This window comes from Eleginops maclovinus, chromosome 21, assembly GCF_036324505.1.
Source record: "Eleginops maclovinus isolate JMC-PN-2008 ecotype Puerto Natales chromosome 21, JC_Emac_rtc_rv5, whole genome shotgun sequence".
Classification (NCBI taxonomy): Eukaryota; Metazoa; Chordata; class Actinopteri; order Perciformes; family Eleginopidae; genus Eleginops; species Eleginops maclovinus.
The window spans coordinates 13,993,213-14,007,568 of NC_086369.1; the positions used below are offsets into that span (position 1 = coordinate 13,993,213).

At 43.1% G+C, this 14,356-nt stretch overlaps 1 protein-coding gene across 1 annotated transcript; it reads left to right on the top strand.

Annotated features, from left to right (window-relative positions):
* The first annotated feature begins 1,928 nt into the window (after positions 1-1,928).
* Positions 1,929-13,304, top strand: dap (death-associated protein). Its single transcript, XM_063873809.1, has 4 exons — positions 1,929-2,158; positions 3,595-3,706; positions 8,981-9,023; positions 12,146-13,304. The coding sequence occupies exons 1-4, from the start codon at positions 2,104-2,106 to the stop codon at positions 12,263-12,265; spliced, it is 330 nt and encodes a 109-aa protein (XP_063729879.1). The 5' UTR covers positions 1,929-2,103; the 3' UTR covers positions 12,266-13,304.
* Positions 13,305-14,356: the final 1,052 nt, after the last annotated feature.

Consider the following 14,356-nt stretch of genomic DNA (forward strand, 5'->3'; position numbering starts at 1 on the left):
GAGAGAGAGAAAAGCAGAGTCTGTATGTGTCCGAGGCATGATTGCATGTGTGTGAGAGAACAAGTGTGTCTGTCTGTCTGTGTGTGTGTGTGTGTGTGTGTGTGTGTGTGTGTGTGTGTGTACACACCTGTCACTTTGAGAAAATTCACTCACCTGTGACGTCCTCATTCTGTCTCTCTGTAAGCCGTCACTGAGAGTGCTCCTCTCAAAGGCCCAGGCAAAACACACACACACACTCACAGTCACGGTCATATCAGCCATGGGCAGGTGTTGGGATCACTGACTTCTTAAGAGGATTTCACCTATGGCAGTTTGAATGTGTGCCATGTATTTTCACTCTGAGTAATGAATGCTCACCCTCTTTCTCAGTCTTGCATGTGTGTGTACACATCACAGGGAGAAAAGGGCGAGGAAGAGAAAAAAGGGTGGCGGGAGACTGACACGAAAAAAATAAAGTCTGAGAAGGAGGGGAGATATGAGCTGCATGTGGAGCTCTGTATCTTTTGCTTTGGAGCTGTGCCGTTTCTAACAGTGACTCGTCAGTTTTTCTGGGACATCACAGGTCGGGCTTTGTTGGAGTGACAGCGATGATGAATCCTCTAGGACACAAACTCCCCCACACACAACTGGGGACTCTTCTGTGATGTAGTGAAGCTGCATTCTTCCATCTAGTGGCCACGTATGCACACACATGCATGCATTCATGGATGTATGCGTGTGACAGACAGAACCACACAAACACAGCTGACTGGTTAATGAGCTATAAATCAATGTAATGATATCAAAACTATTGGCAGCGTTCGCCTTCATAAGAAGAGTGTTTTCTTATAATAGTTGAACCAAATACTTTCTTTAAAGTTCTGAAACGTGTGGAAGTCAGACAATCCTTTAACACAAGCGTTGCACATCTCAGACAATTCTAAAGAATGTGGTGCCCCAGCAGTGTCTACTGGACCTGAGCGTGAATAATTAAAGTAAGAAAATGACTCTATTAGTTCCAGAAATACTCCTCACTGTTGTATTTGAGAGTGGCATTAACTTCTCTTTTTAAGTGTGAGTTACAAAGTCCAAATTAGAATTATCAATTCCTCTAATTATCAGCAGACTGCTTCCTGAACTGCGAGTGAACTCCTGGCCTTTTGATTGGTTGTCAACACCCTCCACAGGGACACTAATGCCTTGGCAACAGATTATTTCACTTTGAGGACAAATGTGATGCTGGGATCCCCCCTCCTCTGCCAAATCACACAATGTGTGTGTGTGTGTGTGTGTGTGTGTGTGTGTGTGTGTGTGTGTGTGTGTGTGTGTGTGTGTGTGTGTGTGTGTGTGTGTGTGTGTGTGTGTGTGTGTGTGTGTGTGTGTGTGTGTGTGTGTTGTGTGTGTCAAAATGATCTGATTGCATCTGTATTCTTAATATTTTAAGTCTCAATGAATAATTAAAATGTGCTAAATTAAAACTGGTGCAACCGTGTGTGTTTGTGTGTGTGGACTATGAGTGCAGCAAACATCACTTCTTCTGATGGTCCGACACAGCTGCCACTTCACACTGCAATTATGCCATTAGAGTTGATGCTGCGCACCTCACTGTGACCACACACACACAAATAAAAAGATAAATGAAAAATGCATTTAATGAATAAAACATGTTTATAAAACTAAGAATTTAAAGTGAGATAAAGTGATATGATAAAATGAATACATTCAAATGTTTATTTAAAGATAATGTCAAATAAATAAATAGAAATATGTATCATCAAATATATCTTCGGTCAGGAAATGTATTGTCAAATTATTCTTTTTTTTGGTGTCTCATTCTTACGGTTTCTTCTCTTGGTGCCATTACAATGAAGAACTGCAACGATATAAAAGAAATAGTTTGGATTCAGATTGTTCACGTTGTCTATGACTGACGTCAGCGCGCACCTCACGTGGTTCCAGCCCCTACGATGACGTCATTACGCATGGTTTTTCCAAACAATACTCAGGAAAAGCCACGTTGACGTTCCACACTGAAGTGTACTCCACAGTTTGAGGCAGAATCAAGCAGGAATTGAGCTTCACTCCGCTGTTTGTTCCCGCTGCAGACTCAGGATCACAGCAGACATGTCGTCACCGCCGAAGGAGAAAGTGGAGACCAAAGGAGGACACCTCCCTGCAGGTAAACTCCCCCCCCTGCTGCTTCTGCTGCTGCTGCTGTTTCTGAAAGCTTCCTCTAAATCTGAAGGCCTTTGTTTACTGCAGTCTCTAACAGAAGACAAACCACATGATGGTTACTAATGATTGTGCAATCACTGCACTGGCAGACTGTGTTAGCATTTAAGATTGAGAGAAATCTGCCCTGTTGCTTCATATCGCACATTTCCATACTTCCTGATTGGCGAAAACACCTCGTGATATTGTAGCGTTTGTTTATCGGGGCAGCTTTTAGTAACAGTGTAGCGGTCATCGCAGCTGGATGGCGATGACGTGGAGGTCACAGTGGATGTAGGGCATGCTGAGTTAAGGTGTACGTGGACAAGAGCATGGTGGCGGGTCAGTGGGCCTCTGCAGCTACACAGCAAGATAACACATGGCCCTTTGCTCCCAACCTGTGATAAGTGGCTAACAAACAGCACATATAGCTCAGTGTCGTATTAGCATGCAGGTGTGTTTCTGTAGACCAGGGGTGTTGGGGCCACATCTCAAGTGGGCAGGGCCAGTAAAATCATGGCATAATAACCTACAGTAACAGTACATGAACTCAAAATACTGTCCTTAAATACAATTTTGAGGTATTTGAATATTTACATTTTTTATTACATTGAACTTCTACCCCACTACAAATCAGGTACATGTTGTACTTCTACTCCACTGCATGTATTTAACACCTTTAGTTGCTAGGCAGATTAGGATTAATGATGGTTAATATAATGAACCCTTAAATCAGACTTTAGTTCACCTGCAGTAAATCCAGCAGCTACCCTGCAGTATACAAAGCCATTGGAACTAGCTGCACCTTTACCAGCTCTGAGAACACTTTAATGATCAATCATTATAAAACATATCAGAGATATTATTCTGAAATGGACCAATCAGACAATGAATACTTTTACTGTGACTACTTTAAGTATATTTTAATGCTAATACTTAAGGACTTTTACTTGCCACAGAATATTGCTAAACTCAGGTACTTCTACTTTTACTACGAGATCTGAGTACTTCCACCTCTGATTTTAGTTCAGGGGCCACATGCAGCCCAATTTGATCTGAAGTGTGCAGGACCAGTATAATCATACCATAATAAGCCTTTAGTTTTACTGCAAAAGAATACCTTCTGAAAATCTTAATAACATTAAGTCAACTTTCTTTTTCCAAAATATCATAAACAACCAGACATTTCTTAAGTGCAAATTAAACAGTTGTATGTTTATAATTTACACATACATGTGCATTTCAACTTACAGATCACAGTGAATCTACAAAAGCACAGAAGTTGTAGTCACAGGTATCTGGAACAGAACGATATAGTCTCTTACTTTATGATAAAAACAACTGTGTGTGTGTGTGTGTGTGTGTGTGTGTGTGGGTGGGTGGGTGTGGGTGTGTGTGTTGCAGTAAAGGCAGGAGGTATGAGGATAGTGCAGAAGCACCAGCCGGCTCCTGCTGCTGCTCCAGAACCAGTGCCCAAAGATGAGGACGAGGATGAGGAGGAGTACCTCAGCAGCAGGTAACACACGCACACACACACACAGTCCTACATGGGCCTACAGGGCAGGGGTCCAACAGGAGAGAGGCTCTGAGCTGTGACTTAGCTTTGTTGTTGCAAAGTCCATCACATGACTTCAAAGATACGCTAACATTGAACTAAACCAGAACAAGTGTAGTGTGAGCTCGCTCTTCCTCCATGTTCGTGTGAGCTTTGCAAATGAAGGGAATACTGTAGCATTGCTATAGGATACAAGTATTTCAAGTTGGGTGTGTTGCTCAAGACCAAAGGAAACTCATCAATATTTATTGGATCCTTGGGAAAACTTTGGAATATCTGTAAAGAGATACAACCTGAGCGGCTGAGTCCTGCCATTTGTGTCTCTTTTGAGTCTGAATGTCTTTCTCTTTTTTGGGGAGACGGGTGGGACCTTGTCATGCTTCTGTGGCCCATTGTCTCTTAATCCATCCCTGCTCACAGGAAAGACATACAAGCAGCTACATGCATTCACTGCAGAGGTAAACCTGGTCCAGTACTCTCTGCAGTTAAACTAAGAGTCCGTCTGTGCAATGCAAGACGCAGTGGTGATTTGTGCATTGTAAATCACACTTTCACACACCCTACAAGTTGTCAAGTAAGCAATTTAGCCACTTCCACATTTCCATACGGCTGTACTGTAGGCAGTTTCGTAGCAGACTTTTGTAATGTTGCCAGCCAATTTGGTAAACAACATAATTACTGCATAATTACAGCATTAACTTGAACAGCCCATTCAGCAGTCGCTATTGTTTGCTATAAAAAGCTGTGGTTTGCATGTTTTACATCTCACTGGCTCTGAATTCAGAGAAACAATAACTGTTCTCCCTCTATATTAGCATGTTCGGCTTTGGCTTCTTGAATCCATTGTTTCTACTGCTGTCACTGAGTTCTGCAACGTGGTGAAAGTTGAAAGCACTGTTATTGTGTGTGTGGCTGCACCCACATATGTCTACTCAGGTGGTACATTACCGCCGCATATTAGCTTGTGTTAAGAGAGGTGATAAATAAGATCTGACGAGCAACGCACAGCCAAGACCAGGGCTCGAGAGCATTGCCAACTGTGTGTGTGCACTTTAACACACAGGCTCATACACACACTGAAGTATATAGGCTCTTTTACACTTTCTTCACCTACTGTTTGAGTGTTTCCTGTAATTTAGAGCAAGCCTGTCAGTGGCAATAAGTCATTTCCTTTTGCTTCATTTTCTCTGTGTCAAGACAAGCGGCATAGCAGACAAAGCATCACAGTGAAAAGGTAGATAACGGTCGTAGTGAAGCAACGGGCAAGCATGGCTTATTCTTCTCCAGTGGTCAAAGTGTAACCACCATACCAGCCTGTTGAATGAACCCTTCCTCATTGAGTTGAGTTGCCACAGAGAATATGGAGTCATTCTGTGGATCTTTGAGGTGAAATGTACTCTTTATGAATTTACCTTATTCAACAAATGTAATTGAGAAAGTTCTTTGAGCCCAATGTGACGTCTTTAAATGGCAGGACTTTTCTGTAGATCAACTAATCAATCTGGTTCAAAATTAAATGTATTGTCAATATCTAAATGTTTAGTCAGTGAAGATATACTAAAGAGTACAAGCTTCAGATTCAAAGAAATGTCTTTGTGCAGTTTTTATCTCCTCCTTTTTTGACTGGCATTGCAGTCTAATTTAAAGACATGCTGAATGTGTCTCAGTTGAAGATCCAAATCAATGTATACTTTGTGCCTTTTAATTAAATATCTGCAACTGTTTACTGTCCTAAACGGGCCCCATACCTCACCAGAGCCGTACAGGGTTTAAAAGTTGCCTGAGTATTTATTCCTCTTAAAGTCACAAAAAGGAATCATTACTTAGGCTGTGTAAATAAATTAAACAAATGGTGATTTTGAATCCTCGAGGGAAGCCATTTCAATCCTTCTACTTGATAAATTTGTCTTGGCCCGGCTGTATGAACGCCTCCTGTGAAATATTTATCTTTAACTGAAAATGACCCAATCGAGAAGAGGGGCTGAGTCACTGCACACACCGGTGAATGCAGTCGGTGAAACTCACTCACACACTCACTCACTCACACACACACACACACTCTGTCTGTCCCTGTCCGTGCCACACTGATGGACGTCTAGCAGGTGGCTACTGGGTAAATTTCGCATTAGTAGCAGCCAGTGAAGCGTTGTAGTCAGGGGAACACCTGCCGTACCCAATCTAGCCGAGATGGACAGATGGGGCAAAGGCAGAGAGATAGGTGGCCGGGATTAGTGCGAGGAGAATTATTATGGTATGGAAAGCGAGGGATGCCATGGCAATATAAAGATAAGAAAGGGAAAGGTTTTACTTAGTAAGAGAGGGAGTTATAGGAGATGGGTAGGGTTGATCGGACAAGAAAGAGAGGCTTATGTCAGATTAAACTGGAGACTGCCCACTGACTGTCAGGGGCATTTCTCGAATAGATAAATCTACCTAACCTCCAGGTGAATCCAAGTGGAAAGGGAGGTAAATACATCCACATATGCTTGTTTCATCACTTGGCATTTCTCACTGAACTAAATATTATTTTTCTGAAGTGCTCACACACCAGCTCTATGTGTAATAAAACACACGGAGGGTAGACCTCACGTCGGCTGCGCTGTCAACTCTCCACCGTGTTTTGGCGAGAGGTGGATATGTCCCAGAGCCTCTGAAAAAGGAGTGGGTGGTGCCACGTGCACGCTCCACTAAAGCGCTGCACACATACGCTGAAGGTATGTGAAATGTGCAGCAAGCTGACAGCTCCTGGTGGAAAGTGAAAGAGAGATAGAGAGAGGGTGTAGGAAAGAGGGTGAGGAGGAACGGAGAAGCAGGCATCAGTTTCTATGGCAACCACCACCTCGCCCACGGCAACAAACTTCCTGCTCTGTTGAAGCAAATAGACATGGGTGGGGTGGTGTTTGTTTGTGGTGAAGTGTGGCTTTAAGAGGCGGAGAACAAACGACATGACATTAATGTTTATTTCACTCTGAGTTTTAAGTTAAAATTAGCATCCTCGTCTCCTTCTCTTTTTTTATCCCTCATTCCACCTCTCCTTCCCCTCAAACTCTCCTGACACAAAGCGACTCCTCCCAAGGATTCCCTGCGGCTCTCTACTGCCCCCTGCAGGCTTCCCCATACCCTCTTCCTAATCATATAGCAGAGATCACCTTTGCTTTCTCTTTCTCTGGGTTTCTCCACTTGATCAGTTGTTCTATATGTTTTACTGCCAGGCTTAAACTCTCATCTTACCCCACTTCTGGAGGGGTCAGATGCTCATACACCATCTGCAATAGGCTTGCAACCTTTCATTCCTGTCTGTCTGTCTGTTAAGTTGTGTCTTATGTCCCCCGTCTCTCAATCTTAATGCCCAGTCCCAGTAAAATCGAACAAAGTTTGATTCTTCAAATGCAATCCAGATTTCTTTTCATCCTTGGCTTTCTTTCATACCTCGCCTCCCTTTGCAGTCTTGTTTTCAATATTTCAGAATTTATCTTGAGATTGCACAATAGACATTCAATAGAATCGAGACATGTACAACCCAGCCCACGCTCTCTCAGTGTGTGAATACACTTCCTACCTTACCTCAGCCCTACTGCGTCGCACCTCGCTGGAGCTTAAACTGAAATTGAAATCAAAGTGGCTTCAGTGCACATGTGCTGCATGCCACTGCGGCAAGGTGTTAAACACAAGTGTTCATACATACTGGAATGTGTCATTGTTTCATTAAAGGTATTTTACAATGAGAAATTGGCATTGAAGCTGAACGCCTGTGAGCTACTGTACAGCTACAAGAGCCTGTTAGAATTAATGAAGACATCTGGTATCCTATAAGGCTAGCATGCTATTTTTCAGTTAGCTATAATTTGTGTAATGTAAACTCATCCTTCTGTTGTAGCACCTGGCCAGATATGTATACGAGGAAAGTTTAACAGACAGATTCTTTCACGTAGTTGATTCATTTCTTCATCTGGCACTACCATATGCACATTTACTCCTAATTTGTTCCTCAGATCAACATATCAAACTTAACTTTCGAGGCAAATGTTAACCGGGTAACTAGCAGGACCGTCTCACTACTGAATGAATTGACTTACTGATAGAGAACCCCTCAACCCCGCATTATGTGAAATCAACAGATCCACGCATGAGTTTCATAGCAAGGTGTAAATGCTCTCATAAAGGTAAGCAGCAGACGGCTTTTCAGTGCCAAGGTGTTGATTGCGGGGATGGAGGTTAGCCAGATGTGTTGAAAGATCCATAACTGTTAATTGATGGTGATTAAAAAGTTGTGCATGGTTCATAAAATAAATAAGGAAGTAGCAGATGTTTCAAATGATGCTTCCTGTGTGCTCAGGTTCGTAGTGCTGAGGCTGCAGAAACCTTTATGTTTCCCACATATTTATGCTGTTAATGAGGGAAGCCATAAGTTGGACACGCTATAGCTAATGCCTTTGAGTGGACTTTTGAAGGTGCCTACCACAACCGTACTCTTTTACCGGGGGGGGGTGACGCCGCCGTAAAATCAGACGGCGCTCGTTTGTCATGTCAAGGTCGATACTTACCTCAGGTTCCGCGTTCCTCCTCCTCATCTTTTTCTCTGCCTCCACTCTTTCCCTTTCTCTATGTCTGAGTGAGCGCTCGCCTGCCTCTCCTCCATCCTACTCTCCTCTCACAGTCTGTTATTAAACAGGGGTTTCATTCCCCTGTCCTCCCTACCCTCTCGCCTCTTTCCTCCCATCCACTCCCCTCTGACCTGCGTTCACCTCCTTCTCTTCTTCTTCTTCCCAAATCCTTCCCTTTTATCACCACCTTCCTCTTTAACTCTCCTATCCTTTCATAGCTTCTCCCCCCTCCTTCACTGTCCTCCCATGCTTTCCATCCAGGAGCCCCGGTGTTTGGCCAGGATGAATGGGAGCTATTTAAGCTGCTGGCAGGTCCATCCGATGTGTGTGTGTGTGTGTGTGTGTGTGTGTGTGTGTGTGTGTGTGTGTGTTTTTTGCCAAAGAGAGTCAGTCTGTGGGTGTTGTGTGTTTTGACAACCTGGGATGTTCAAATGTTGGAAGTTTTGAAGAAGCCAGATTGGAAAAGTTTTCTAAATGCTGCACTCTTGGCTTGCACACGTCACATTACACACACATCACCACAGAATGAAGCACTGGACACACACTCTGCTCTGAGTTATATATTGTGATGAATTCTACGGTTAATTTTCTATTCATTTTTCTCTCTCCTTTTCTTTTGTTCTCCTTTTAGTCCACCAAAGGCCCCCGTGATTGTGTCTGGAGTGGTGACAAAGGTAAGACACGCACACACACACACTCTGACACACACAGAGACCACCAGGACTGTTGAAATAAGCACAATAAGGTGGTTTATATCTGGGACATGAGCTCTACATTGAGAGGTAGCGGCTTAGATGGAACAAGAGAGAAAAGAAATAACAAGTCAGAACAGGGGGAGGAGAAGTGTGTGTGTGTGTGTGTGTGTGTGTGTGTGTGTGTGTGTGTGTGTGTGTGTGTGTGTGTGTGTGTGTGTGTGTGTGTGTGTGTGTGTGTGTGTGTGTGTGTGTGTGTGTGTGTGTGTGTGTGTGTGTGTGTGTGTGTGTGTGTGTGTGTGTGTGTGTGTGTGTGTGTGTGTGTGTGTGTGTGTGTGTGTGTGTGTGTGTGTGTGTGTGTGTGTGTGTGTGTGTGTGTGTGGACTTTGACCTGCCTTTTGAAAATTGGGTCAGAGTCTGTGGAAAGCCTTGTTTGTTTTTGACTGTGTGTGTGAAAAAGTGCCCTTGAGTTTCCTGCAGTGTGTGTTTGTGTGTGAGTCAGATTGTGTTTGGGAGATGGGTGCGATATCAGCAAGGTGGCAGGCATTCATTTATCCCCCGATCCTCCTGGAGCCTTCCCTCTCGCCCCCTATCACTGCCATCAGACCCCGAGGCTAGCCCTGCACAAAGTCTCCGAAAAGCCTTTTAGGAGCTAAGTGAAACACTTGTGTGTGGAGTTTGAGGCCTGCTGGATTTTTTTAGATACTAGCTGCTATTCTCCGTTATATCTCTCTCATTGAATGACGAAACGCAATTCTCAGGAAAATAAGAAAACTAGGTGATGGGATTTTTGAGTTGCTCATACAGGAATTACAGCAACTCAAGAAAGTAAGTACTATATTTTCTTGAGCCACGGTAAGGATGTAGGAAAAAAAGTGGTTTTATTCTCCTTTTTAAGATATTTCCATTTAAAAATTCTAACATAAAATACGCACAAATAAAAAGTTGCAAATGTAAATTCCAAAAAGGTGTTTGAGCTGTGCACTTAAATAGTAAAAGGAAATGTGCCTTCCTGCCTGTGAACATGACTTCCAGTCACAGTTTGGTGCATTAATACAGTAAATGTGTTCCTTACCTCTGCCTCAGTAGGACAGAGAGAGGAGAGGAGCTTTGAGCTTCAGAGAGGAGAAGACGGGCAATTGGAGGTCAAATCCATCCACATCCAGAGCATTAGCTGTGGAATTGGCTTTGAATGAAAAGCAACTTTTACCCACTGTAAATGTGTTGTACACGCACACACACGCACACGCACACGCACACACACGCACACGCACACACACACACGCAGGAGAAGTAGTGCAAAGCCTCTCCTACAGTATGAAACACACACACACACACACACACAGAGGATTAGGGTCAAGCAAGGATGGGTAAAGTTCAGTAAGAGGTTCAGACAGACAGACGTTGCGTTTGCAGATGGCTGATTAAATATATTATTAACTTTACTCTAAGGAATCAATATATAACATTTATGAAGGAACCATCTGTTTGATTGTTATATTTGTGAGTAGTATTATCCACATGCAACAGCTGAATGCAACACAGCAACTCCAGTACTTTAGAAAGTAATTATTACCTTTATCGTTTTAATTAATCGTGCAAGCTGCAGAGTGCTTATGTGAGTGTGCAATGCTGTAAGTGTAGAATTAAAGAGGTCTGTTAAGGTGAGCATCACAAGAGTCTGCCACAAACTGCTGATGAACAGAGCAGGACGAGTGTGAAAGGCAAGAATCAGAAACTTTGAGGGAGACTGAGAGACAAAGAGGCAGGGAGAGATAAAAAAGGAGCGGAAGCGGGTCATGTTTGTAGTAAGTCTCAGATTAGAATTCTGCACTTCCTCGTGAATCATCAAATTCCTGAATTGATCTGATCCAGCAGCGAGCGGCTGGTTGTGGCCATTTTTCTTGGAATAACAGATTGAGGTTGCAGAGCATGAGAGCGGGGACAGATGAGCGCTCCACGCTGCACTTCAGGGATTTCCTCGTTGTGATTATGATTATCAGAGGCAAAGGATTTGAAAATGGGACACAATGTGCACGTTCTCTGTGTGGGCGGACACAATACACTTCAAAGACATTACATCACATGCGCACTCTCACTCTTATCGTACACATTTCTGTTTCCTTTCGAGTCATATCCTTTGAGTTTATGTTTTGTGATTCTTGTATTTTTTACTACTTACACGTTCTTATTTTGTCTGCAGTTTCTAACTTTTACAATGAGCCGCTTTCTTACTTATTTCTATCAATCACATCTCACATCCCAAAACAACATATCACAAGACATCATCTTGGACCTTGATGCCGCTCTTTCTGGCGTTGGATAGCCCAAAGGATTAATGCAGAGAACCGGCAGATTAATTGAAAATGAAAATATTCGTTCGCTGCAGCCCTACTTCAATCAGGATTTTCCTAGCTGGAAAATATATAATGAAGGGGGTTTAAGCCTTATCCGTTCCCTGATGAGTTGAGCACTACTACCAAGGAGGTTAATGCATTATGTGCAGTTATACCTGCAGGAACACCAGCTGTTCTGTTTTCATGCTCCTTAGACTGAGACTGAGGGTCCCATTGACCAGGAAAAAAGACTATAAGAAATCCTTTATTCCCTCGGCTGTGACCACCAGGCAGTTTAAATAAGTCTCCCCTCCAAGACACACACACACCTTGACTGAAACTTGAGCCCCCTTTCCAAGCCCAAAGGATCCTTCATTGACATTCTGACACCAACTCCATCACCTGATTCTAATGTACAGTAAATTATACAGTTTGAAAAAAACTAATGTGTAAATGGTCCCAAGCCAGAGGAAGAATAGGAGCACTTTAATTAAGACTGTCACTGAGTGAAGCAACTGCTCTTTTTGTGTGTATGATTTGTATGTTGCTCTGTGTATGGTGAATGTTATTCTATCTTATTTGCCAGTGCCAAAGAAACCCTTCCATTATATGTAAATGCAATGGGGAATGAAGTATTCTGATCTGAATTATGATGGTAAATACTTCAGACTGTGCATTACCTCATTTTGCATCCTTGGCTATAGTATTGAATGGCTTTGCTTTACGTGCAGAACACTAATACCTTCAAATACTATTGACTGTGTTCAGGGCGATAAGGACTTCACCCCTGCAGCTGCTCAGGTGGCTCATCAGAAGCCCCAGCCCTGTGTCTCCAAGCTGCCCGCCTCCCAGCACATCAACCAGCACATCCACCAGCCCCGCAAGTGAACTAGCACCACGCAACGGCTTTGCTAACTCCACCTACCGGCCTCCCTTAATGGAACACATAGGATGAAGATGTTTCCCCACCAGGCGCAGATCCCCTCTCAGTAATCAGAGAAGTTGTTGTTTGTCTGTTGCTTTACATGTAAGAAGAGTTTATCAGCATCAGAGCTTAATTCCAATACAGCCATTGTAGAAGTGTCCCCCCCCCCCCTGCTGCATAGGTGCTGCACTGTCAGTTCTGCACTTTGGTGTCCTCTCCTTAAGACGGATGGATTGACGGTTGTATAATCTTAAGGTGGCCTTCATGGGTGGATAGGACTTCTGAAATGGCTATAGTTCAAGGATTAAACATAAATGAAGAAATCTCAGATCTGAGTCTGTGGGGGGGGGAGGGGGGGACTCTCACTGCAACGATGTGCCAACCAGTACTGCATCTACCAGCCAATCACAGCAAGCTTTCAATCAGGCCTTCTAACCAACCATCACCTGCAAGTGATGAGCCTACACTCCCGCCTTATACCTAAAATCTTCGCAGACCAAAAGAACCAATCCACAAATCGCAACCAGTATTATATCATAACTACAAACCAGAGACCAGCAGAGAGGTAAAATAGATAATTAGATGAGATATTATTAGCACAAACACTGAGGTTACCCTTTGATCATTTCAATAACTCTTAACTTAAGATAAATGTAATCTCCCTGTACATTCCATAGAAATATATATATATCAGAAATCTATATCGGGAATACAAATTATTGATATGCAGTCACACACCACCCTTTTCCTTAAGCACCCATCCCCTTACACGCAAGTGTCATTTGTTGCAACACTAACGTTCAGGTTTCAATAAAGAGAGAAATTAATAGATGCATCTTACCAAGCAGGAATGATTTCCTGTGTTAACTTAATTACGTTTAAAAGAGTTTTATTTTTTGTTCTTTTGTTATTTTGTTCAAATTGTACAAATCTATGAGTGGACTTAGGTATTAGGTGAGGTTGAAATGGTAAATAAAGATATGGACTATCTGGAAAAAAACACCTTTCTCAGCTTGTCTGTATTTGAATGGGATGACTGGACAACAATGTTGTCATGGGGGGGAAAAACAAGCCAAGTACAAGCAAAGGAGAATGGTTGTAATATTTTCAATCTCAAAGCAGTCCCACTTGATGGATCGTGTCCTGTACCTCACCCAGGGTATTTGCGCATTCCACGGTGAATTAGCAGTCTGCACTGAGGGATTTAGGCTCAGGTGGTGTTTTGAAATGAAACAGAAGCATCTCTCCAAGAGCTGTCTGCTGTTTTTCCCCTCTGCTCACACACACACAGCGTGCACCAGGTGTTAGTGCATGTAATCCATCTTTACACAAGCATCTGCAACCAGGTGTTCTGTCAGTTTATGTTAGCCCAATAAACCAGCCAGTGAGGCTTAGTTGGTATGAGCCTCTGTCAGCAGGCTGAAACACCACATTACAGCAGGCACAATCTCCTTGACTCTGCATGGTTTTATATAGTTCTCTCAATGTGGCAGACCTCTCATCCCCCGCCATGCCGCATTAGACTGACTGGGGGAAGCGAATGAGAGCGAGCCGCAGCTAAAACTGCAATCTACTGCTCGGGAATCTTCACTTGTATCAGTTCATTTGAAAATAATAAAAAGGAAGATTTGGAGACTTATTATTGGGCAAACAACTGGATTTAAAAGGATAACATACTACTGCTAGTGTAGCTAGTAAACACGGATACCATATCTGACACAAAGTCTATTCAATTGGAAATAACGGGTATAGCTTTATTATTTCCGTAGAGGGAAAGTAGGGTTAGCCAGTTCCTGGACTAACGGAACAACAAATTGCCCGTGAGCAGGGAAGTGCCCTCTATGTGGGTTTATTTAGGAAGGAAAAATGTACACTGAAAAAGACAGTGAAGGTTACAGCGCCAAGTCCTAATTTAGAGCCACTTTATTAGCCCTGAGTACACACCACCAGCTGTTAGCCGTTTGGTCCTCAGGAACATACAATCTGGCTCCAGCTTGTTGAGACTGGTAATTTCTGTGACACTGCCGCCTGAAAACCTTCCAGAGATGCTGCGG